The following is a 27,471-nucleotide window of genomic DNA, read 5'->3' as shown; positions in this document are numbered from 1 at the left end:
TGCTTGAACCCAGGAGGCAGAGGGTGGTGTGAGCCAAGATCACGCCATTGCACTCTAGTGTGGCAGCGACAAAGTGAGACTCCATCTCAAATAAAAAAAAATAAAATACTTCTTGAATAATATGGGAATAGTTAAGTAAATTATGCTAACATTATAGGGCCATTAAATATACTTACAAAAAGTAAGGAAAATGTTCATGTTACAATGTTAAGTGGGGACTAGGGGAGACATAAACACGCACATTCAATTTGAGTTACATCAAAAACAAAAATACTAAAGCAAAACTATAGGCCGGGCGCAATGGCTCACGCCTGTAATCCCAGCACTTTGGGAGGCTGAGGCTGGCAGATCGCCTGAGGTCAGGAGTTCAAGATCAGCCTGGCCAACATGGCAAAACCCCGTCCCTACTAGAAATAGAAAAATTAGTCAGGTATGGTGATGCATGTCTGTAATCCCATGGCTGAGGTAGTAGAATCGCTTGAACCCGGGAGGTGGAGGTTGCAGTGAGCTGAGATCGCACGACTGCACTCCAGCCTGGGAGACGGAGCGAGACTCCATTAAAAAAACAAACAAACAAAAAACAGCAACAGCAAAAAACACTATACACAGTTGCGGACAGGAGAAAGGGAGGGAGAAGGAATATAAACAACAGTGGTTGTCACTAGGTGGCACAGTGATAACTGTGGGATCTTCCTTATCATTTTGCAGTTTCCCACGTGTAATGTAGATTTCTTTTCTATAATACACACACAGACAGACACACACACACACACACACACGAAAATTAACTTGCTTTTAACTTAATGGCTCTCAACAGAAATAAGCTTCTCAACTATTGGTCTTTATATTAAAATCCAGAGGAAAATTTAATTATCAATGGGCACTTTGCAGACTGTAAAATACTCTGTAAGTGGATGTTATCAACTATATTTCCATTTACTATTTTTATTTAGACTCAACAGAATTGCTGAAATTAATCAAAAAGTCTACTCACACATTACATGTATCCCATCACTAAGAATATATAATTACACCAGTTAGCTACGTTGATAATCAAATGTGATAAAGTATGTGAAAGCACTATGCAAAGAGTAAATGATAAATGTTATTTACTTATTTAGTTCCCACCTTCCTCTACAAAAAGGATGTGAGATGAGTTAATTATTACTATTATTTCTGCAGAGCAGTACTTATTTTTCTATTCATAGGATTTTTTCCTATTTCTGAAAAATTAACAATGTACAAGATTAGTAATTTTAAATAAACTTAAATTTTTCTAACACTTCTTACCAATGCCAGAAAATATTGAACGGTCACTCCAACTCCTTCCCCAGTCTTTTCCGTTTGCATTAGCATCTCCAGTGTCTTGACTCCAGGCAGATGGCTCAGTTTTCCTCTTTCCTGCAGAAGCAGGTGGAACGGAGTTCCACTTCTCCTCACCTGCACTGATCTGTGAGGAGAGTTTTACAGACTTTTCATTCCAGCCTCCTCCATTGACAGTGAGGTTTTCATTCAATCCTGAAGAAACTTAAAGAAAAGAGAATGAAGATTAAAAAACAGGTACATGACTTCTTAAAACTGGGATATTTTCACATTTCTATGATTGCTTGACTTATATTTATCACTCACTTCCCCTAGTATCCTTTGATCACCAAGGATTGCCTTTTTAATTTAAAAACAGGAGGCTTGAACATAACATATATACTAACAAAGTTGTCAACAGCAGAATGACTTGCTCGAAGGAAGTACAACAGAGCAAACAGGAAAATGACACATATTCTGAATACTCACCCACTAAGAATATGAAGACATCTCCTTAGTTACATGTTCTTTCCTTAATTATTTATGTATATTACATTATGTATCAAGCAATGATTCTAAAACCTGGCTGCACATTAATATTAACCGAAAAATTAATTAACAATAGACTCTGGAGCCTCAGCCCAGACCAATTAAAATCAGAATCTTTGTGGTGGAGCCCACATATCATTATGTATGTATAGTGTAGGTATGTACACATACACGAATACACATAAGTGTGTGTACAGGTAAGTACATGTTTCTTTTTACATATATGTGTGTACGCGTTGTTTTTTAAAGCTTCCTGGATAACTAATGTGTAGCCAGGGTTGAGAACCATGAGCAGGAAGGAAGCTGACAGTGCTAAGAACAAGCACTGAAAAGCCTGAAATGAGGCTGGGCGCGGTGGCTCATGCCTGTAATCCCAGCACTTTGGGAGGCTGGGGGCAGGCGGATGACCTGAGGTCAGGAGTTTGAGACTAGCCTGGCCAACGTGGTGAAACCCTGCCTGTACTAAAAACACAAAAATTAGCCAGGCGTGGTGGCAAGTGCCTGTAATCCCAGCTACTCACGAGGCTGAGGCAGAATTGTTTGAATCCAGGAGGCGGAGGTTGCAGTGAGCTGAGATAGTGCCTCTGCACTCCAGCCTGGGCAACAAGCAAAATTCTGTCTCCAAAAAAAAAAAAAAAAAAAAAGCCTGATGCCTATAATCCCAGCACATTGGGAGGCTGAGGTGTGTGGACTGCCTGAGGTCAGGAGTTCGAGACCAGCCTGGCCAACATGGTGAAACTCCATCTCTCCTAAAAAATACAAAAATTAGCCAGGTATGGTGGCTGGTGCCTGCAATCCCAGCTACTCAGGAGGTTGAGGCAAGAGAATCGCTTGCACCCGGGAGGTGGAGACTGCAGTGAGCCAAGACCATGCCATTACACTCCAGCCCGGGAAACAAGGGCAAAATTCCATCTCCAAAAAAAAAAAAAAAGCCTGAAATGAGAAGGTGCTTTTTTCATTTCCAAATTTATTTTACTACAACACTTTTGTTTTCAGGTCAGGCGTAATACTCTACTTAATTCAATCTTTATCATAAATGAGTAAATAAAACATTTTCTATTTATAAAACAATGAAAAACTTTAGGCTATAGTCCATTCATTGTGAAATATTTGAACTGTCAAGGAAGCAGTTAAAACATTATAGGAACTAAGGCTTTTTTTCTTTTTTAAACATACAAGCATCAAGTATTTTATCCGATACATGCTATATTAAACCCAAGCCCAACAAAAATCTTTCTTCTCTACTGACTTAGTAGTGATATAAACAAGATTCAAAATTGCATATAAGCGACTACAGAATGTTTTTATATATGGGGGAAAAAAGACTAGAACATACCAAAGATTGTTAGAAGTGGGAGTGATTTTTCTTTTTATTTATTTTCCAAAATCTCTGGACTGTGATTATGTTACTTTATTAATTAAAAATCATTTTAAGACTTTTTTCTTTCCTTCTGTGTCATTCATGTGAGGAAAGAGGTATGTATATAAATTTCTATTTTGACGGGCCTTCAATTTAAGTTATATGTAATTTCTCTCACCCTGAAGTGTAGAATCTCCTTTTCCAGATTTAAAGTTGCTAACTTGAACATTTAGATGAGAATCACCTGGTTAAAATAGAAATAAAATTTATTTAATACTAAATAGGCCACTATGCACATTAAATTAGGAGTAACACAAAAATTAATTTTTACTTATTATCTATTATAAATTGCTCCTTCAAGTGCTAAATTCTTCCACTGGAAAAAAGTCAAGTTCCCTGTTGGTAAGGAATTGAGTTTTCTGGTTACCATATTCTTAGTCAACTAAAATGCCAATAAAGAACCTGGAAAACTGCTTATGGACAGACAGAGTTTGCTATTCTATAACGGTTATCAAGATTATTTTAAGTAGGAACTGGAGTATTGGGCTCTGTAATTGGATTCAACTTTGCCACCTCTCAACAACACCAGCTGCCTTTTCAACAATCCTGGAAGCAAACACATCAACTTATGAAGAATTTTGCCAGTATTTGGGACCAGGACTTAGGAAATATGGCAAGAGGTGAGAATACACATTATAACACAAAAATACTATTTCTTTGACACTAAAAAGCATAATGATCACAATGTTTAAAAAAACCAGCATGACATAGGATTGTGCTAGCAAGGATGGCATGCACAAGACAGTGAAAAAGAATCAACAAAAATACTAAAGCATAGCTAATATGTAACAGTGAAAATGGGTAAGTAGAAGTCATTGCTGTACCATGGCAATAAATTCCACCAAGTTATCAAGCAAAAAATAAAAGGTAACAAGGCTAAGAAAATGGTCTGGAAACAACTGAGGTGTGGGGAGGTGGGAAGGTCATTAACAAAAAGACAAGGAAGATACGCCAATGCTTCCAAGCAAATTGAACAGTATCACTTTGCAGGCTGGTGTCTCCAGGGTAAAAATGATGGTAATGTAAAGAGCGGGCTACCAAGAAGCCACCAGTATTGGATAGTATGAACATATGAAATATTAATACTTGAGAGAAAGAACATTAGCTCAATCTTTGAAGCTGTGGTCTAGCTCTATCAAACATCTATGATATTCTCAAAAAGCTGGGGTGATAAGAAATCCAGACACAACCTGTACTAACCAGAACATGCATGATTCATCTTGGAATGAAAGCTCTCAACATGCAAAATGGTGATAAATCATTTCATTTAATAAATGTCTTATCCACTCTAAGGAACGGAGATGCAAGAGAGTTGGGGCAAAGTGATACACACTAGAAAAGTGGCAACATCATTTTCTCATATGACTCAAGGCAGAAAGGCAAATTTTAATTTAATAGGCCATTCATTAGGCAATATGTAACAAGTAACACTGCTGGTATTCGGTAAACCGATACACGGTTCACAATACTCTCATGAAGAAGGGTATATCAGCACAATGATGTTAGCATTCAAAATAGTCAGATTTTGACATAATGATATTTTGTACATCCGAATAAAAGGAGTTTGATTTGATGTACCACTGTCTTATGTTCCACTAATATACCTTTATTCTTCTTGGAACCAACAGGAAATGATGCGGTTGTAAGTTGCTCGGTGGTAACTGTGATGGTATTTTCTATCCCAGGGATAGTTGAATCCAATGAACCAGAATCAGTCAGCACCTTATCACGTTTACGTTGCTGTCGTTTCTCTCTGTGACTAATTTTAGTTTCCCAGGCTCCTGACACAGCCCCAGAAAAAAAATGTTATTCAGTAAGGGGAAGACAAAAAAGTTGTAGTTTTGGGGGAGAAAATGGGGTGGAGCACATAAAATATCATGATAAATTTAGATGTTAAGCTAAAACCAAGAGTGTTGATTATATTAACTCATCCTAAGAATGTGTTCTAATTTCATTATGTTGTTTTAGGCAACTGCTATTATTTATTCTGGTAATTTTTATCAAATCTGTCATCTATGGTTTAGAAAAAGTGATATATATAAGTCATCTTGTCTATCTTTTTTTATCTTGCTAGGTAGAAGTGATAGGAGAGTATTATATATAATCACTAATACATGGGTTTATTAGGTGATGATAATAAATGACTTCTAGCGAATTTTGTACAAAGTCTTTCAGGAATGGTATATTTAAGAACCATGGGGAGAAAACAAACAAAGAAACCATAATTCCAGTAGACAAAGACAAGATGAATGACTTTTTAATTGCTCAAAATACTGAGCTTGACTTTAAATTTCAAGGCAGTTCTCTTCAGAAAAAGCACTACTGGATCCTTAACAAAAGTGTTTCCTAACAGTGTCACAGCTCTATATATTAAGGTCTACAGTAATAAAAAAAGAGCTAAATACAAAATAAAGTAAAACAAATGCAGTTTTTATATAATACACTTTGATAAAAAAAGGATTAAAAAATTTTCTACAGTCCTTTCCCTTGCTCAAGTACCTTCATCAACTTCCTTTCCATCATGGCGTGAACTGTTTTGCACTGCTTTAGCATCTGACTTTGATTTCTTCTTATTTTTCTTTGACTGAAAGTAAAATAGAATGTTACTTAATATTTCATTATGTTTTTGATAAGGAGTCAGTAAAATACATAATGAAATGTATGATGCTGACAACTAAAAAAAATTTAATGTTCGATTTAAAAAACTTAACATATTAAGTGGCAATAATAATCATATGAGGTTACCATTGAGTGAGTGGTTACTATGTGTTAAGTATTCTGTACTCATTTCCTTATGTATTCCTTAAAAGAAACTTGCTGGAGAAGGTATTAGCCCCATTTTAGAGATGAGGAAATGAAAACTCAGAGATGTTAAATATTAACTAAATTGTACCACATCACAATGTTAGTAAACTAAGTCATAATAGGAACTAGGTCTGTCTGGCTCCAAAGTCTGTGCCCTTCCACATCATGCTAATGTAAGTTACATCATAAATAAGGTACTGTAATATGGTGTCGAATATCGAAGCAATAAAATTAAAACCTATTGCAACATGTTCAGATGAAAAATTATGTGATGATTATTGTTTTTGGATTGCATAAAGCAGATTGTTGCTATATCCTATGTATAACAAATTAATGGGTCAATTGTACATAGCAGGTACTATTTTGTCAGTTTCAAAGCAATGTTAAAATACCTAGGATTTGTATATAGATGTTTAATAATAGATAAAATACCTATACACAGACAAGCTATGGCTGTTTTCGAATGATCTTCCAATTCCCTTCTGCTAATATTGTTTTATCCTTTCAAAAGCTTGCTAAAAACGAAATAAGCCATAATTTCTGTATTTAGATAAGTGCTTCCAAAAGAGAATTAATGTTTATACAATAGTATTTTTATACTTTGTATTCACTTATTTAGCTATTTATTGACATCAGCTATGTTTATGTATTACTGCACGCTCTTTTTTTTTTTTTTCCCCCCGAGACGGAGTCTTGCTCTATCACCTAGGTTGGAGTGCAGTGGTGCGATCTCAGCTCACCGTAACCTCCGCCTCCCGGGTTCAAGCAATTCTCCTGCCTCAGTCTCTGGAGTAGCTGGGATTACAGGTGCCCGCCACCACACCTGGCTAATTTTTGTATTTTTAGTAGAGACAGGGCTTCACCATGTTGGCCAGGCTGGTCTCGAACTCCTAACCTTGTGCTCTGCCCGCCTTGGCCTCCCAAAGTACTGCACACTATCTTAAGAGGCAGTAAATGAATTTGAGCAAGTGAGTAAGCAATGACAGAAAATTGCTTTTCCTACCAATAAAAAACCTGCATATATTCTCAAGTGACATGATCTCTTGAAAGTGATTAAAAATTGTCTTTGACAAAAGATTACATTAAAAAACTAATTTTTTTTACTGACCTCATAATTGATTTGCGTTTGTTCGTTTCATTGCATGTTCTCATCATTAACATGTATGTTTAATATACTGTTTTATTACAGTATGTATATTTAATATACTGCTTTATTACATGTACCAAACTAGACTCACATCTACTTAAGAAAAAAAGATATGTGGAGATATCATCCACATACCGTAATATTCACCCTTTTAAAGGTGCACAATTCAGTGGTTTTTAGTATATCTGAAGTTGCACAACTATCAAAATTATTTATTTTTTTTGAGATGGAGTCTCGCTCTGTCACCCAGGCTGTACTGCAGTGCCGTGATCTCAGCTCACTGCAACCTCTGCCTCCCAGGTTCAAACAATTCTCCTGCCTCAGCCTCCCGAATAGCTGGGATTACAGGTGCCCACCATCACACCTAGCTAATTTTTGTATTTTTAATACAGACAGGCTTTCACCATGTCGGTCAGGCTGGTCTCGAACTCCTGACCTTCAGTTATCTCCCTTGGCCTCCCAAAGTGTTGGGATTATAGGCGTGAGCCACTGCTCCCAGCCTCAAAATTTTTATTTAATCCCAAAAAAGAAACTCTGTAATGATTAGTGTTTACTCCCAGCTTCTCTTTTCTCACTGGCAACCATGATTCTACCTTCCGTCTTTGTCTTTACCATAGCCACTCTTAAGTAAAGATAACATATTGAACGTCTGTCAATTACAGTTGAGCAGAGGCAGCAAACTTTTTCTGCAAAGGACCAAACAGTAAATATGTTAGGCTTTGCAGGCCGTAATAGAGTTTTGGAGCAACCACACAACTCTGCTCATATAGCATGAAAGTAGCCACATACAATTTATAAACAAATGGGTGTGACTATGTTCCAATAAAATTCTATTTACAAAAACAGGCATCTGGCTGGATTTGGGGTGTCAGAGTTTGCTATCCTTGGTCTAGAGCAGTGCTGGCCAACAGAAGCATAATGCAAACCACATATATATTTTTAAAAATTTCTAGTAGACACATTTTTAAGTTAAAATAGGTGACAATTTTAATATTTAACACAACGCATCTATAATACTGTCATTTCAACATGGAACTCATATTAAAAAAGAAACACAATAAGACAGTATGTAAAAGAAAACAAAGTAAGTCTTCGAAATCTGGTATGTATTTTACATTTAACGGCTATCTCAATTTGGACTAGTTGCTTTTTATTATTATTATTTTTTGAGACAGAGTTTCACTCTTGTTGCCCAGGCTGGAGTGCAATGGCACGATCTCAGTTCACTGCAACCTCTGCCTCCTGGGTTGAAGCAATTCTCCTGCCTCAGCCTCCTGAAAAGTTGGGATTACAGGGCATGCGCTACCCTGCCCGGCTAATTTTGTATTTTTAGTAGAGACAGGGTTTTTCCACGTTGGTCAGAGTGGTCTCAAACTCCCGACCTCAGGTGATCCACCTGCCTTGGCCTCCCAAAGGGCTGAGATTACAGGTGTGAGCCACCGCGCCCAGCCAGACTAGTCACATTTTAAATGCTCAATATCGACATGTGGCAAGTGGCTACCATATTGGACAGTGCAGGTCCACAGGAACTGAAGTAGGTATTCCCATTTTACAGATAGAAAATGACGCCATAAAAAGTGTTTAATATTGCTGAGTGTGGTGGCTCACACCTGTAATCCCAGCAATTTGGAAGGTTGAGGTGGGAGGACCACTTGAGCTCAGGAGTATGAGACCAGCCAGGGCAACACACAGGGAGATTCTATCTGTTAAAAAAATCAGTGGGGGTGGTGGCATGCACCTGTGGTTCCAGCTACTTGGGAGGCTGAGGTGGGAGGATCACTCAAGCCTGGGAGGTTGAGGCTGCAGTGAGCTGTGATCATGTCACTGTATTCTAGCTTGGGTAACAAGGTGAGATCCTGTCTCAAAAAAACCCCAAAAAACAAACAAACAAAAGACAAAGAAGAGTGTCTAAGAGGCTGGGCGCGGTGGCTCACACCTGTAACCCCAGCACTTCGGGAGGCTGAGGCGGGCAGATAATGAGGTCAGGACATCGAGACCATCCTGGCTAACATGGTGAAATCCCGTCTCTACTAAAAATACAAAAATTAGCCAGATGTGGTGGCAGGCGCCTGTAGTCCCAGCTACTAGGGAGGCTGAGGCATGAGAATCACTGGAACCCAGGAGGTGGAGATTGCAGTGAGCTGAGATTGTGCCACTGCACTCTAGCCTGGGTGACAGAGACTCCATCTCAAAAAAAAAAAAAAAAAAGTGTCTAAGAGCATTACACGGTAAAGCAGTGAAACTAGGACTGAAGTCCAGTTCTGATCCAGTTTACCCTCACAAATAACCTCTTATTTAGTCTCCCTACATTTAACTCTAAATACAAATTTAATCATACATTAGCTATGCGGCTTTGGGCTAAATCATTCCAAACCCTTTTCCCCAACTGTAAATATGGACAAAAATTCCTACTAACCTCACATAAGGTTATTTTAAGAATTAAAACAAAAAGTGAAAAGACTCTGTTAACTACAAAGTAGTATATATAAATACATTTTTTTTAAAGAAGGGAGACTTTGAAGAAATCACAGAGATTATGTTTACACAGAAATATCTGGGGATTTGTAACTAAAAATCTGTAGAAAAAAGATTATCGTAGATTAGGCTTAAATATTATTTGATTTTACTATTGCCTCTAAAAGTAATTAACAATAGGCCGGGTGCAGTGGCTCACGTCTGTAATCCCAGCACTTTGGGAGGCCGAGGTGGGCAGATCACGGGAGGTCAGGAATTCAAGACCAGCCTGGCCAACATGGTGAAACCTCGTCTCTACTAAAAATACAAAAATTAGCTGGGCATGGTGGGTGGCAGGTGCCTGTAATCCCAGCTACTCAGGAGGCTGAGGCAGGAGAATCGCTTGAACCCGGGAGGCAGAGGTTGCAGTGAGCCAAGATGGCGCCACTGCACTCCAGACTGGGCGACAAGGCAAGACTCCATCTCAAAAAAAAAAAAAAAAAAAAAGTAATTAACAATAACACCTGTCCTGATAAGATTAAATAAAATAATATCCTATGAAAAGCTTTAAAATAAATATGTGATATATACTGCTATTTGACCTGGCCATACTAATGAAGCAAACATCTTAGTTCCTTTTGTTATTTTACAAAAATTATCTGGGCGTGGTGTCGCATGCCTGTAATCACAGCTACTCAGGAGGCTGAGGCAGAACAATCACTTGAACCCGGGAGGCGGAGGTTGCAGTGAACCAAGATTGCACCACTGCACTCCAATCTGGGTGACAGAGTGAGAGACTCCATCTCAAAAAAAAAAAAAAAAAAAAGGAAAAAGAAAAAATTCTTATCTTCAAGAGTTTCCTTCCCAATGTATCTTATCAATCCAATTAGTTTTCATTCTTAAAAAAAAAACGCACACTACAGATATTTCCTACCTTTTATAATGTCTAACTTTCTTATATGACATATGACGTCTTCCACAAATTGATCTCAACCTTGTATTCCTTTATTCATACACATGAGCATTTGATTCCAAGACTGGTATCTTTTTGAACACTCCTGTTTTTGACCAAGCTGGATTGACTGTGGATTTTTTCTCAGAACAAAGCGCTACAGACAGAGTGCTGGGATAATTTTCTTTGCACCTGAAACATCTGCTCCCCTACTGATGTTCAATGCCTGAAATGGCCTGTACTCATTTTTTTTTTTTTATCCAGCTCAAGTTCCACTCCATTTGCTTTATCTCTACCACTGTCCCCCTTTTCCTTTCCCCTAAGTACACATAATCTTGCATTTCAAAACATTTAAAACTGACAAAGATTTGGCCATTTGTCACAAACTTCCTTGGGACATTTCCAATATGGCTATACCTTTCCATGTGTTCAAGTGTTCCCAGTTTTCCAATAATAATACAAGCTTCTTAAAAGCAAGAGAATAAGAGATATATTATATTCTCAACAGAATCCCTACTTCCCTTTATTTGAATGCTGCATGCTCGGCACTGATTGAAATACGCTTCTGAGGAAGCCTGCCTAGCACCTGAAATTAGTAGGGGCTCAGATGCTGTGTGAAGCAAACGACCTTTAACCCAAAACCTACAAAATTATTCAAAACAGACATCATTCAATGTATCAGGAGTCATCTCAAAAAATCTGTATGTAAATTTTCCTATTAGCTTTCATTAAAATTTCATATTATTCTTCTTTCTATCTCATATGTATAATACAGATGTTAACAACAAAGTGGGCTATAACACAGCCCCATTGGATAAATATCTTGGTCTATGTTATATGTTAAGTACATGTATACGCATGTATGCACATGTATGTGCATGTATACATACACACACCATAACACTCCTAAAGGAGGAATGAGTTAAATGACAATGAATACATATCCATTGGGACTACAAACAATATTTGCACCTGGAACAGTAAATGGCTTCATTCTTTTAAATCTAGATGATGAGCTGGGTGTGATGGTATGTGCTTGTAATTCCAGCACTTTGGAGGGGCTGAGGTGGGCCGACTGCTTGAGGCCAGGAGTTTGAGACCAGCCTGGGCAACACGGCAAAATTCTTGTCTCTACAAAAAATAAAAAATTAGCTGGGCATGGTGGTACACACCTGCAGTCCTAGCTACTTGGAAGACTGAGGTGGGAGGATCACTTGAGCCCAGGATGTCGAGGTTGCAGTGAGCCAGGGTTGCACCACTGCACTCCAGCCTGGGCGACAGAGCAAGACCTTGTCTCAAACAAACAAATCTAGATGATGAAAAAGCTTTGATAAATAATCATTAGATCCACCATTACAATTTTCTAAAACTGCTAAAGATATATACTAAATAAGATAGATTGACAATTCCTTAGGAAATTATGATAAGTAAGTTCCAAAAATTCTAAGATCTTATCAGGAGTTACTCAAAATATTCAAATAAGCAGTGCCAATACCCAATTGCTAATCAATATATGGAATATATGGTAACTCGCTTAAATACCTAAATATGCCAGATAAAGGCGTCTGCTATCACTCTTGTAACAGTGGGTTAAATAAGCTTGTTATTCTTATACTTCTATGGGAAAAAATAGAGCATATACCCCAAAATGTTTATTTATAAATTTTATACACATTCTACTACACTGATAGTGTATACAGTTGTAAAACATAACTATTTTTAGTTATAGCAATATGAATGAACATGCTTTATTCTTCTGAATATCATCTAAATCCATTCATTTTCATATTTGGTATTAAATATTGTTATATCTGAAAAAGTAAGAAGATCAAAATGGAAGACACGATTGGCCATGCTTACTGAAATATGACACTAATTTTTCCATCTAATTCTCCAAGTATGCAAAGGTTTTTGTGAAAATTCAGCCAGTAAATTTTAATCTTTAACATCAATACATTGTTTCTACTTGAATCAGAAAGTTCTACATTTTTTGGTACTTTTCTACTTTATTATTATTATTATTATTATTATTATTATCATTTGTTCTTGTTATTACCAAGGGTGAGATAATTTTTTTTTTTTATTTTTAACAAGTGAATTCACTAAAAAGACAAAATTTTACATCTGGTTTATAGTTATCACTTACATAGTTCCATTTAAATTCTCAAAGTAACCCTAGGTAAATGTTATTCTCTCCATTTTGTAGATGAGAAAACAGAGGCACAAGTGATTACTAACCAACCCCCAAATCACATCATTAGTCAAGTGTCAGAACTGGAATTGGATCTCATGTACTCGTACTCTAGAATCTGGGCTGTTGGCTATTTTTCTGTTAGAAAATTGCTTCCAAGCTGGGCAGATATGAGGATTTTCACATCTAACATACAAATGCTCTTTAATAACAAAATCACGCAATGATGTAAATTTGTCAGCATACACTCTTCACTGCATGAGCTTCTTCCAAAAATTGGCTATTTTCTGACATCTTGTTAAGCAAGCTTTCCTTAACCGTGAAGGGGCAGATTCAGTATAAATTCTTTGTAAAAGTATCTGGTAAGCAGACAACCATTTGTCTTTATAGAAAAGATTCAACAGACTTGGAACACTTCATTTTTCATAAAAGAAAAATAGGCCAGTCAAGGTTGCTCATGCCTGTAATCCCAAAATATTGGGAGGCCAAGGTGGGAGGATTGTTTGAGGCCAGGAGTTTGAGACCAGCCTGGGTGACTAAGCAATTCTGTCTCTCCAAAACAAAAAAAAAAAAGAAAAAAAAAGAAAGAAAAAGAAAAAAAAAAAATGGTGTGGGGGAGCTACTCAGGAGGCTAAGGGGAAAGGATCTCTTGAGCTCAGAAGTTCCAGGCTGCAGTGAGACATGACTGCGCCACTGCACTCTAGCCTGGGCAACAGAGTGAAAACCTATGTCAAAGAAAGGAAAGAAAAGAGAAAGAAAGAAAGAGGAAGAAAGGAGAAAAATGTATGACTCATTTTTAAAAGTTGCTCAGCTTTATCAAAGTATTTTGCTAGAATAGAGTCAATGAGGCCGGGCGCGGTGGCTCACGCCTGTAATCCCAGCACTTTGGGAGGCCGAGATGGGCGGATCACAAGGTCAGGAGATCGAGACCATCCTGGCTAACCTGGTGAAACCCCGTCTCTACTAAAAAATACAAAAAAACTAGCCGGGCGAGGTGGCGGGCGCCTGTAGTCCCAGCTACTCCAGAGGCTGAGGCAGGAGAATGGCGTGAACCCGGGAGGCGGAGCTTGCAGTGAGCTGAGATCCGGCCACTGCACTCCAGCCTGGGTGACAGAGCGAGACTCCATCTCAAAAAAAAAAAAAAAAATAGAGTCAATGAATCCTCTTTGTAAAATCTTTGCATCATTAAAGATGATTATCACCTTCACCCTTACTGTAATTTGAAGGTCCTCCAATTTGCAATCTGGCATTAATCTCTTTTGTCGTCATAGTTTCCGAGAAATAACGTAGTAAATAAATTTCACACATGGTGTTATCTCTTCCTAACTCCCCATTTATTTTTTTGTTTAATTCGAGTCAAAGCCATCCCTCTGTTTAATTCCAGTCAAAGCCATCCCTCCATCAGTGGTTTCTGTTTAGTTTTTCCACAAACATTTAAAAAAGTTAAATAAGTGATTTACTGTTGAGAATATATCTTTGCGGATCTCTCTTCAGTTGCTCACAAAAGTGGTCCTTCATGTGTTTCATTACTGAAATAGAATCTAGCAAGTTCCCCCAAGCTTTAATGTTAGAAACATCTGTACATTATCCCTACCAGGCTGAGTAATTTGCTCCGGTACTAATTTATTTAGTATCATTAGCAACGTTTTTATGTGGCATCAAACAGTATATGCTAAGGAATGAATGCATTTTGGTTGGTTGTAATACTGTTTTTTGCTAATTACCACATCAGAAGGAACAAGTGTTTCCCCATAGTACTTCTTTCTCTATTTAAATAAGAAACCCCCAAGAAATGCATCCAGTCATTTATAATTAAATTCAGTAAAATTTTGTCATACAGAAGAATGCATAAACATCTTAAAAAAAACTAGAAATGCCAGTTTTTACATTCTGAATGCTTAGATATCTTGCTAAATTAAAATAGTTTCAGAATATCATTAGCTTAAATTTCAAGGCATGGTATAATTAGGCAAAGTTTTTATTTTAAGTACCAAAAGTAGAAATATACTTTTATTTCAAAACCCCTTCTTGATGATTTCGCTATTTGGACCAACTTATACAACATCCGATGAAATCATCATAACTTAACGGTGATGTGGCTGATAGAGTTCTTACTAGAAATAACAGTGTCCACTTTCTTTTTTTGTTTTTTTGAGACAGGCTTTCGTTGTCGCCCGGGCTGGAGTGCAGCGGTGTGATCAAGGCTCACTGCAGCCTAGACCTCCTGGGCTCAAGTGATCCTCCTACATCAGCTTCCCATGTAGCTGGGACTACAGGCATGTCCCATCACACCTGGCTAATTTTTATATTTTCTTTTCTTTTCTTTTTTTTTTTTTTTGAGACGGAGTCTCACTCTGTCACCCAGGTTGGAGTGCAATGGCGCAATCTCAGCTCATTGCAACCTCCACCTCACAGGTTCAAGCGATACTCCTGTCTCAGCCTCCTGAGTAGCTGGGACTATAGGCATGTGCCACCAAGCCCAGCTAATTTTATGTATTTTTTAGTAGAGACAGGATTTCACCATGTTAGCCAGGATGGTCTCGATCTCCTGACCTTGTGATCTGTCCACCTTGGCCTCCCAAAGCGCTGGGATTACAGGTGTGAGTCACTGCACCTGGCCAATTTTTGTATTTTTTGTAGAGACAAGGTTTCACCATGTTGCCCAGGCTGGTCTCAAACTCCTAGGCTCAAGCAATCCACCCGCTTTGGCCTCCCCTAAAGTGCTGGGATGTGAGCCACCACACCCAGCTGAGTATTTCTAATATTAGCCAATACCCAAACAATAAGTGATATCACTTATTAGAGTGGCAAAAAGTACATGCTGACAGTAAGAGTAGATCTATTCAAACGGCTAACTGCCCCCTTAGCAGATTTTGACGGAGAATTGCAAAGTACAAAGAATGGCATAGCATACAATTCATGCCAAAAAGACCAATTTAAGAGTGTAATTTATTATTTGCGCAGTATGAAAACTATCACAAGGCGGCTACTGTACAAATTTTAAGTGACACCATCCTTATCACTAAGATACTTTTTGCATGCCAGAGACAAACCATAACGGTAAAAATAAATAAATAAAAAAAAACCACTTTCTGTAGCTAGGTGCAGTGGCTCAAGACAGTAATCCCAGCACTTTGGGAGACAGGTGGGAGGAACACATGCATCCAGGAGTTCAAGAACAGCCTGGGCAATACAGTGAGACCCTGTCTTTACAAAAAATACAAAAATTAACCAGGCATGGTGGTGCATGCCTGTAGTCCCAGCTATTTGGGTGGCTGAGGTGGGAGGATATCTGAGCCCGTAAGACTGAGAATGCTGTAAGCCATGATTGCACCACTGCACTTAGCCTGGGCAACAGAGTGAGACTCTGTCTCTCAAAAAAAAAAAAAAAAAGATAACCTGTTTGCAATTGCAATTAGCCATTTATACAAGATATGTAGCCAGGTTCTAAATGTAATTCTGTTTTTTTTGTAGACAGGGTCTGGCTCTGTTACCCAGGCTGGAGTGCAGTGGCATGATCTCAGCTCGTTGCAACCTCCACCTCCTGGGCTTAAGCATCCTCCCACCTCAACCTGCCAAGGAGCTGGGACTATAGGCATATGCTAATACAACAGGCTAATTTTTGTACTTTTTGAAGAGACAGGGCTTTGCCATGTTGTCCAGGCTGGTTTCGAAATCCTGAGCTCAAGCAATTTGCCCACCTCAGCCTCCCAAGTGCTGGTATTACAGACATGAGCCACCTTTGCCTGGCCCTGAATGTAATTTTTTTTTTTTTTTTGAGACAGTGTCTTGCTGTGTCACCCAGGCTGGAGTGTAGTGGCACGATCTAGGCTCACTGCAACCTCCACCTCCTAGGTTCAAGCGATTCTTGTGCCTCAGCCTCCTGAGTACCTGAGACTACAGGTGCACGCCACCACACTCAGCTAATATTTGTATTTTCAGTAGAGACTGGGTTTCGCCATGTTGGTCAGGCTGGTCTCAAACTCCTGACCTCAGGTGATCCACCTGCCTCAGCCTCCCAAAGTGCTGGGATTACAGGCATGAGCCACTGTGCCCAGCCCTGAGTGTAATTCTTATTCAATTTATTAATTCTCTATTCTGGAAGTACTGGTCCCTAAAAATTTGGCGAACTGACATCTTTAATATTTATAGCCCTATAAACATCTAAAGATTTTGGTGGTAACGCCAGAAGTGATAAAGGAACAAAAGCATGAATAAACGGGAATGCTGGCTGGGCACAACAGCTCACACCTGTAATCTCAACAATTTGGGAGGGCTGAGGTGGGTGGATCACTTGAGCCCAGGAGCTCTAGACCAGCCTGGGCAACACGGTGAGACCCCATCTCTACAAAAAATAAAAAATTAGTTGGGCGTGGTGGTGCATGCCTGTAGTCCCAGCTACTTGGGAAGCTGAGGTTGGAGAATCACTTGAGCCCGGGTGGGCAAGGTTGCAGTGAACCTTGGTCATGCCACTGCACTTCAGCCTGGGTGACACAGCAAGACTCTGTCTTTAAAAAAAAAAAAAAAAAAAAAAAGAATGCTGAGTATTTTTTACTGTGATGTTTTGGTCTGCAGACTACTGACTGGTGTATAAGGTTTTTAATTAACTCAAGGAAAAAAGTGTTCTATTTTTTGAGATTTTTGTTTTTTCTGCTTCCATTGTGTCAATATTCTTTCATTTTTGTAATTGTAACAATGTTTTTAAAAATGTACTTGATGAAATTAAAATTGCTTTAGAGTCAATTTCATCCACTTTCTGGCCAAATATGGCAAGTTCCTATTTTATATTGCTTCACATTTTGTTATTATTTTTCTCACTTGTCCCAAATATATATACAAATTGGGTATGGTTAAATGGGAAAACATGGATTATCCAAGAAGCATACTAGTTATATTTCGCTATTTTGCCTATACCAGTAGTTCTCCATCTTAATAACCTTGTCACACAATATCAGGATGAGAGTGTGAAAACTGTCACAAATCTCCTTAAAAGTAGAAAAGTCGGCCGGGCGCGGTGGCTCAAGCCTGTAATCCCAGCACTTTGGGAGGCCGAGACGGGCGGATCACAAGGTCAGGAGATCGAGACTAGCCTGGCTAAATACGGTGAAACCCCGTCTCTACTAAAAAATACAAAAAACTAGCCGGGTGAGGTGGCGGGCGCCTGTAGTCCCAGCTACTCGGGAGGCTGAGGCAGGAGAATGGCATAGACCCGGGAGGCGGAGCTTGCAGTGAGCTGAGATGCGGCCACTGCACTCCAGCCTGGGCGACACAGCGAGACTCCGTCTCAAAAAAAAAAAAAAAAAAAAAAATAGAAAAGTCTGTAATTGATTCCCCTCTTTTGGTGGGGTTTAACTTAAAGGAGATTCAAGGTTATTCCACTTGGTACTACTGCTATTTTCCTAAATGGAAGTAGTAGGAGAACTGCAGGTGCAGGGAAGTGCCCACAACTTGCACTTTATCTCTATCTCCTTACCCTGTTTTTTTTTTTTTTCCCTCATTTTTGTTCTTTTCAGAGACAGGGTCTCTGTTTTTCAGGCTGGAGTGCAGTGACTTGATTACAGCTTGCTACAGTCCCAAACTCTGGGGCTCAAGTGATCCTCCCACCTCAGCCTCCTGGGGTAGCTAGGACTACAGGGGCATGCCACCATGCCTCGCTAATTAAAAATTTTTTTTAATTAACTGATTTTTGAGATAGGGTTTCACTCTGTCGACCAGGCTGGAGTGCCATGGTGTGATCTTGGTTCACTGCAACCTCCATCTCTTCGGCTCAAGCAATGCTCCCACCTCAGCCTCCCAAGTAGCTGGGAATACAGGTATGCACCACCATGCCTGGCTAATTTTTACATTTTTTTGTAGATCTGGGGTTTTGCCATGTTGCCCAAGCTGGTCTTGAACTCCTGAGTTCAAGCTATCTGCCTGCCACGGCCTTCCAGGGTGCTGGCATTACAGGTGTGAGCCACTGCACCTGGCCAATTTCTCCCCCCACCCTGAGACAGAGTTTTGCTCTTGTTGCCCAGGCTGGAGTGCAATGGCGCGATCTCAGCTCACTGCAACCTCCGCCTCCTGGGTTGAAATGATTCCCCTGCCTCAGCCTCCCAAGTAGCTGGGATTACAGGTGCCAGTCACCACGCCCCACTAATTTTCTATATTTTTAGTAGAGACGGAGTTTCAGCATGTTGGCCAGGCTGGTCTCGAACTCCTGACGTCAGGTGATCCACCCACCTTGGCCTCGTAAAGTGCTGGGATTACAGGTGTGAACCAACGTGCCCGGCCTAAATTTAAAAAAAATTTTTGTTCAGGTGGGGTCTCACTATGTTGCCCAGGCTCTGTCTTGAACTCCTGGCCTCAAGAGATCCTCCCTCCTTGGCCTCCTGAAGTGCTGGGATTATAGATGTGAGCCACCATGCCTGACCTAATTGTTTTCTTTCATAGCACTTATTACCAGATAGTAGAGAATATGCTTATATTTTTAGTTGTTTTCCCGACTAAGTTTCACGAGAGTAGTGGCTCTTGTTTTATCAACTGTTGTATTTCTAACGCCTATAGTAGTACCTTGCACATAGAAGATATTCAGTTAATTTATGAGTAACCAATGAAAGAGCCTAAAATTAGACTGAATTACATATAGCCCTGTCTACCTAACTCTTACTCGGTTCCTCCACTCAATTAAAACCTCTGAGCTATTATCTTTGTATACATGATCCACCATCCAAGTCATTAAATTATTTAAATATGTCTGGTGTGGGCTCTTAAGACATGGTACATGGCACAAGCAGCATGGCTAAACTCACAATCTTAAGACATTTACAAGAAACCTCTCTTAAGAACTCCTTTTATCTAGCTTTGAACTTTTCCCCAGATACAGTTCTTACATTCCCGACAAACAAATTAATTCCAGTATGAGGATCCCACTCTCGCCTCAATCTAAGCATGTTTAAAACCAAATTTGCCATTTCACTGTTTTTCAATCCTCTCTTGCCACTTCCTGTGTGAGGTAAAGCCATGGTATAGTGGGAAAATGACTGACTGGGGCAGAAATCCTGGTTCTGGTCTCTGTTCTGCTATTTGTAGTTTAGACATAAAAGTCTAGAGGGATAAATATGGTTTTCCTGGTATGGTATTCTCTTTTACAGAAAAACAGTTTTGTTTACCTTAAAGGGAACCTTGAAAACTAATTCCTTGGGTGGGAACCCAAGAAATGATGAAGCTATAAATTCTGTGGCACAAGAGAACCCAAAAGGTTAATAGTCCAAGGCTCAGAGAACATATCAAAGCACTCATATAAAACATTTAAAGACTCCAAAGGACTACAATGGGAGTTTAATAGGTTCAGGAAGGGGGAAAAAAAGAGCCAGACAGTAAATATTTTAGGCTTTGCAGATCATAAGGCCGCTCTGTTGAAATTATCCAACTCCACTGCTATAGTAAAAAACTGCTAATGATAAATAAGTAAGTGTGGCTGTGTTCCCATAAAACTTTATTTACAAAAACAGGCAGAGCACTAGATTTGGCCATGGTTTGCCAACCTATGGTTTTAAACTATAGTTTCTAAGATGCATTATGGAAGGAAAATACACATGTATATAAACTCTCTGGGCATGCAGATAATTCTGTTTTGCTAAGAGCTGTTCTAGCCTATACTTGTTTAAACGCATGTTGCCTCAAAATTATTTTGTATTTTACTTTCTAGACACTGATCTCTCCCAGAGCAATTCTTAAACCTCTGGGTCACATGATACTCTTTTAGATTCTTAAAATGTATTAAGGATGTCAAAGAGCCATTATTATTATTATCATTATTTGAGATGGGGTCTTGCTCTACCACCCAGGCTGGAGGGCAGCGGCATGATCTTGGCTCACTGCAACCTCTGCCTCCTGGGTTCAAGTGATTCTCGTGCCTCAGCCGCCCAAGTAGTTGGGACTACAGGCACGTACCACCAGGCCCAGCTAGTTTTTGTATTTTTAGTAGAGACGGGGTTTCTCCATGTTGGCCAGGCTAGTCTTGAATTCCTACCTTCGCCTCCTAAAGTGCTGGGATTACAGGTCTGAGCCACTGTGCCTGGCCAAGAGCCTTTGTTTACGTGGGTTATATTTATCACACAAATTTAATAAATTGTTTAGATATATTAATTTATAACAAAATAATCATAAATTATACGTTATGTAATGATACCTATATCTTTTTCAAAACAAAACATTTCTGCGAGAAGAGTGGCAGATTTTATATTTTGCAAATATCTTTAATGTCTACCTTAAGACAGCTGGATTCACATATCTGTGTTTGTATTCAATTTACTGTGACACATTATTTTGACTGAGGCACAATATGGTTTGGATCTGTGTCCCCACCCAAATCTCATATTGAAATGTTATCCCCCACTGGGCGCTATGGCTCACGCCTGTAATCCCAACACTTCGGGAGGCCGAGACACGAGGATCACCTGAAGTCAGGAGCTCAAGACCAGCCTGGCCAACATGGTGAAACCCTGTCTCTACTAGAAACATAAAAAAATTAGCCAGGCGTGGTGGTGGGCACCTGTAATCCCAGCTACTCGGGAGGCTGAGGCAGGAGAATCGCTTGAACCCAGGCGGTGGAGGTTGCAGTGAGCTGAGATCGCACCACTGCACTCCAGCCTGGGCAACAGAGAGAGCTCATGCTTTGCCTTCTACCATGGGTTGCTCCTAGAGGCCTCCTGAGAAGCAGATGCTGCTATGCTTCCTGTATAGCCTGTGGTACCGTGAGACAATTGAACCCTCTTTTCTTTATAAATTATCCAGTTTCAGGCATTTATTTTTATTTTTATTTTTATTTTTTTGAGACAGAGTCTCACTCTGTCACTATGTTGCCCAGGCTGCTCTTGAACTCCCGAGCTCAAAGCAATCCACCTGCCTTGGCCTCCCAGAGTGCTGGATCACAGGCATATCATTGTATTCTTTACTGCCATCTACTCAACAGTTTAAAAAAAAAAATGCTAGTTGCACTTGCGTGTCCTTAATGAAGCAGCAAAAATTATTATTAACTTCATTAAATCTCAATTCTTAAACACAGGCTTTTTAATTATTCTGTGTGATGAAATGGAATATATGCATAAAGTATGCTGCAAAATGAAGATTGATGATTGTCTTGAGGAAAAACACTTATGCAATGGCTTGTGTGCCAAATTAGCCACTTACTCATAATATTCCTTTTTGGCTTGAAAGAATGACTGATAGACAAGCCGTGATTATTCAGACTTGTGTATTTGCAGACATTTTCTCAAAAATGAACAAGGCTATCTTGTCACTTAAAGGAAGCGGACAGTACTCGTTGCAAATGATAACATGACTTTGTTGGCAAGTGAAAATTAGAAATCTGAAAAATTTGCTGGTGCAGTAGCTCACACCTGTAATTCCATCACTTTGGGAGGCCAAGGCAAAAGGATTGCTTGAGCCCATAAGTTCAAGACCAGCCTGGGCAACATAGCGAGATCCTGTCTCTATATTAAAGAAAAAAAAAATGAAATTTGGAAAATTTGTGTCTGCTACCATGAGCTTGACAACCTACCGGTACGTAAGGAATTTCTGGTGACGTTAGTTGGTATATTAACAAATGTAATTTTAAAAAATATATGTTGTTTAATGGAATGTTTTAACATTTTGGAAGATCTACGGCCAGGCGTGGTGGCTCATGCCTGTAATCCTAGCACTTTGGGAGGCTGAGGCAGGCAGACCTTTTGAGGTCAGGAGTTCGAGACCAGCCTGGCCAACATGGTGAAATCCCATCTCTACTAAAAATACAAAAATTAGGTGGGCGTGATGGTGGGCGCCTGTAATCCCAGCTACTCGGGAGGCTGAGTCAGGAGAATTGCTTGAACCTGGGAGGCATGCTGTCTCTACAAAAAATTCGCTGGGCACATGGTAGTGTGCATCTGCAGTCCCAGCTACTTGGGAAGATGAGACAGAAGGATTGCTTAAGCCTGGGAGGTTGAGGCTGCAGTGAGCATGACTGTGCCACTGCACTCCAGGCTGGGTAACAGAGTGAGAGTCTCTTCAAACAAAACAAAATGGCAGGGCGTGGTGGCTCACACCTATAATCCCAGCACTTTGGGAGGCAGAGGCAGATGGATCACCTGAGGTCAGGGGTTCAAGACCAATATGGTGAAACCCCGTCTCTACTAAAAATACAAGAATTAGCCGGGGGTAGTGGCGGGCACCTGTAATTCCAGCTACTCAGGAAACTGTGGCAGGAGAATTGCTTGAACCTGGGAGGCGGAGGCTGCAGTGAGTGAGATCGTGCCACTGCACTCCAATCTGGGCGACAGAGTGCTGTCTCAAAAACAAACCAAAACAAGAATACAATAAGTGGAAGTTTGGTGCCACTGTCTTGGTTCATGATAAGGAGCCAGCAGTTTTACCCATTATTGCTTTTGTACCATCAGTGCAAGCATCAACATAGTTAAAAAGGCAAATAATGTCTTAATTATTATGAAAATAGTTTTGCCCCTAGGGCCCCTTTCTAGGGGTTCATTGACCATGCTTCAAAAATTGCTGCCTTAGAGAAATTGAAGGAGTGTTACTTATCAGCTATGTGATCCTGGACAATTCACAAAACTCTTTATTGAGCTACGTAAAAGAAATGATAATGTCCTCAGAGTTGTTCATCAGGATTAAGAGATGTGAAAATGTTTTGTACAAATATTTTGTATATTGTGTAGCATCATAAAAATGTAAGACCTTATTAATACTTGTAACAAATGATATCAGGGTTCAGTGGATATCACTGACTTCATCCTAACAATTTGGTGGTGACGAAAGTTCACACATTTTGTTTCCGTTGTTTCTCTCACTAGCAATCTTTACATTTCTACATTAAGACTTTTTTACAATCAGAGACGCAAAACTGATTCATTAATCATCAATGTTGCTGCCAGTTGAATATTTCTAAGTTTTTATCATATGCCTACCCTATCTTGACCAGTCAAACTTGACTAAGGCTTCCCCTTATGTCTGAATATGTCCATTTGTTTAATCTAAATAATGTCAGGTTGTGTTCATTTGTTTCTCTTCCCTTCTAAAACTTGTCTCCCCATGCCTACTTACTGAAATATCATTCCTATACTTACAGAGATTAATTAAGTCAATCTTCTCTGGCTACCCAAGTAGGATAACCTTTCTCCCCTGAACACGCAGCACTTAATGCCTTGTATTACTAGATATCTTCTCTTTGCTTGCCTTTCCTTAACTAGACTGTAATCTGAGGGTAAGTACATCTTACATTTTTATTACCTTTAGCATCTATTAGCACAATGCATTCAGTCTGGCTAATGGTCCTACGTGTACTCTACTAGAGACTAGTTCTAATGAAACACTGACCTTCAAACCCAAATAAAGACCTAGAAAACTATGGCAGTTTAACCTGCTTTACAGACCTAAGATCTTGTCATATACAGTTTCTAGGCAAACTTTTATCTACAAGGCTTACTCAAGTGATACGGCAAGGTAATCAATATCACAGCTTAAGAGTACAACTACTCTACAGACAAAAATTGTACTTCTCAAAGTGCCCAAGATATGGCTCAGAGAGCAAAAACAAAAATATGATAATATATATTAAGGTGTATAAGATCTAAGATGTATTTCTTTGTAAGGAAAGGTAGGCCGGGTGCAATGGCTCATGCCTGTAATCCTAGCACTTTGGGAGGCCGAGGTGGGCGGATCACCTGAGGTCAGGAGTTTGTGACCAGCCTGGTCAACGTGGTGAAACCCCGTGTCTACTAAAAATACAAAAAATAGCTGGGCGTGGTGGTGCGTGCCTGTAATCCCAGCTGCTCAGGAGGCTGAGGCAGGAGAATTGCTTGAGCTGGGAGGCAGAGGTTGCAGTGAGCTGAGATTGTGCCACTGCACTCCAGCCTGGGCAACAAGAATGACAGAACAAAGAAAGGAAAGAAAAAAAAGAAAGAAAGGAAAGGAAGAAAGGCAGGAAAAGAAAGGAAAGGAAAGGAAAGGAAAGGAAAGGAAAGGAAGAAAGAAAATAAGTCTAAAAAACACCACCTATTTAAAACACAAAGTGCAATACACACATAGGGCAATACCATAAAAAATCAACTGAGTTACCTAGACCTAACCAAGTTAAAAAGCACAAATTCGAAATGCAAAACTGGATGGCAAAAACAGAACACCAGCCATGAGCTGTAGCATTTATTATTATTTGAAAAGTTAAATAGCATAGGCAAGAAACCAAAGGTAGAAACTTTGTACTGAAAAAGCAACAGCAACTGAGGTGGCACTGCTAAATGACAAAAAGAACTTTTTGGAATCAGAATAAGCTGGGTTCAGATCCTCGTCCAGAAATTGCATCCATTTTTTTTTTTTTTTTTTTTTTTGAGACGGAATCTTACTCTCTCGCCCAGGCTGGAGTGCAATGGCATGATCTCAGCTCCCTACAACCTCCACCTCCTGTGTTCAAGTGATTCTTCTGCCTCAGCCCCCTGAGTAGTTGGGACTAGAGGCACATGCCACCATGCCTGGCTAATTTTTGTATTTTCAACAGAGACAGGGCTTCACCATGTTGACCAGGCTGGTCTCAAACTCCTGACCTCAGGTGATCTGCCCGACTCAGCCTCCCAAAATGCTGGGATTACAGGCTTGAGCCATTGTGCCCGGCCAACTGTATCAAATTAATTAAATCACAAAATTTCTCTAGGCACTTGAGCCCTTATCTGTAAAATGGGGCTATAACTATCTGCCTGGCAGAGTTTCTGAGAGCATTAGAAATAATATAAGGCAGTAAAAAGTAAAGACTTTGAAGTCAGATAGATCTGGGTTAGAACTGACTATACTTTCAATAGCTCAGATAACATAAGCCTCAGGTTTCTCATTTGTAAGATGGATATAGTACCATCACCTCAGAGCCCTTGTGAAAATAAGGAAATATCTATAGATTATTTTTTAACAACTATAAAGTCTTAAAAGTATATCTAGTAAGTACTCAAAAAGCTGTCCCTACTAGATATGTAAATATATTTATACATACAAACATACCTCACCTTGCATGGTGCCTGCCAGATTATACTTAAGTAAGTAAATGTCAACTATTATAATTATTTCCCACCACAAGACATTTCAAAGTAATGATTATAAACTTTAAGCTGTGATTTTATACCCTGTCACATTCAATTTATATAAATTAATCACTAAGAAGTTAATGGTAGTTTCTTAATTATTGCAACTACAAAATTTTCAGTATACATTATTCACTAATAGAGAGAAAGCCCAGAAAAAAGAAAACACTAGGTCAGAGATGTGTAAATCTATATTGGGCATATCAGCTAGTCACTCTATAAACTCACACTCCTTACGTTACATGCTTACTTGTTAACACAAGTCATTACTTTTCTGCCAAACACAAAGTCAGACATAAATTTAATTATTTCCCAAAACTATCCTTCATTTTAAGCCATTCTGCCGGCAGTTGTCTTGGTGGCTAAACCACTTCTTCAAAGACATTTTGAAATCGGAAGCATTAATAAACTGTAGCAACCATGTCTTTCTTTTTCTTTTTTTTTTGGGGACAGAGTCTCGCTCTGTCGCCCTGGCTGGTGTGCAGTGGCACAATCCCTGCTCATTGCAAGCTCCATCTCTCGGATTCAAGCCATTCCCCTACCTCAGCATCCCGAGTAGCTGGGATTACAGGCATGTGCCACCACACCCAGCTAATTTTTGTTGTTTTTGCAGAGACGGGGTTTCATCATGTTGGCTAGGCTGGTCTCAAACTCCGGACCTCAGGTGATCCGCCCACCTCGGGCTCCCAAAGTGCTGGGATTACAGGCGTGAGCCACTGCACCCAGCCGGTAGTAACCATTTCATACCACTATTCCAAGAAGCTACAGTTGCTGCACTGTGGTTCCTAGAAACCGCTTACCTATTGGTGACTGTCTCATTTTTTTTTTTTTTTTTTTCCTGAAAAGGAGCTATGCATAGACAGGATTTTTTTAAAAAGGAGGGAGGGGCGCTGGATGTGGTGCCTCATGCCTGTAATCCCAGCATTTTGGGAGGCCGAGGCAGAAGGATCACTTGAGCTTAGCAGTTCAAGACTATGTTGTGTGGGCAACACAGTGAGACCCCTGTCTCTACATTTAAAAAAAAAAAAAAAAGGAAAGGGAGGGTAATTCAATGTACAAAAGGGAACTGAATGAAAAGTCTTTTTCTCACAGTAGAAGGAACTACTGTTAAGAACTTCTTATTCATTTTGCCTACTTCCAAGCTAGATTAAGTAAAAATGAGTCAGTTCTGACACCAAGCAACTGGAAAATTAATAAAATCCCAGGAATGTACCATTTACGTGGTATGATAGATTGCCTTACTTGGAAAATTTCACATCCAAATGAAATCTATAGCTACATCTTTTTTCTTTTTGAGACAGGGTCTCGGGTGCCCAGGCTGGAGTGGATTAGCACAATCTTGGCTCTCTGAAACTGATCCTCCCACCTCAGCCTGCTGAGTAGCTAGGACTACAGGTATGTACCACCATGCCTGGCTAATTTTCATATTTTCTGTAATGACAAAGTTTCGCCATGTTGCCCAGGCTGGTCTCAAACTCACGGGCTCAAGCAATCTACCCGCTTCGGCCTACCAAAGTGCTAGGATTACAAGCATGAGATATAGCACCAGGC

At 39.6% G+C, this 27,471-nt stretch overlaps 1 protein-coding gene across 9 annotated transcripts in view; it reads right to left on the bottom strand.

The window, feature by feature from the left end:
- Positions 1–27,471, bottom strand: part of MTDH (metadherin) — a 79,471-nt gene that overhangs the window by 34,839 nt on the left and 17,161 nt on the right. For 5 of the 9 annotated variants that reach the window (XM_073999163.1, XM_005563762.4, XM_015455059.3 and 2 more), the window contains exons 3-6: positions 5,771–5,855; positions 4,876–5,052; positions 3,390–3,455; positions 1,291–1,527 (exon numbers count right to left, since the gene is read on the bottom strand). In XM_073999163.1, the coding sequence (XP_073855264.1) occupies positions 1,291–1,527; positions 3,390–3,455; positions 4,876–5,052; positions 5,771–5,855 (565 nt within the window). The remainder of the gene's footprint in view (positions 1–1,290; positions 1,528–3,389; positions 3,456–4,875; positions 5,053–5,770; positions 5,856–27,471) is intronic. The other 4 variants (XM_045398531.2, XM_045398533.2, XM_073999160.1 and 1 more) reach the window with 1 other exon arrangement.

Source organism: Macaca fascicularis, chromosome 8, assembly GCF_037993035.2.
Source record: "Macaca fascicularis isolate 582-1 chromosome 8, T2T-MFA8v1.1".
Classification (NCBI taxonomy): domain Eukaryota; kingdom Metazoa; phylum Chordata; class Mammalia; order Primates; family Cercopithecidae; genus Macaca; species Macaca fascicularis.
Note: the sequence above shows the minus strand (reverse complement) of the source record. Positions and strands in the feature narration are given on the sequence as shown.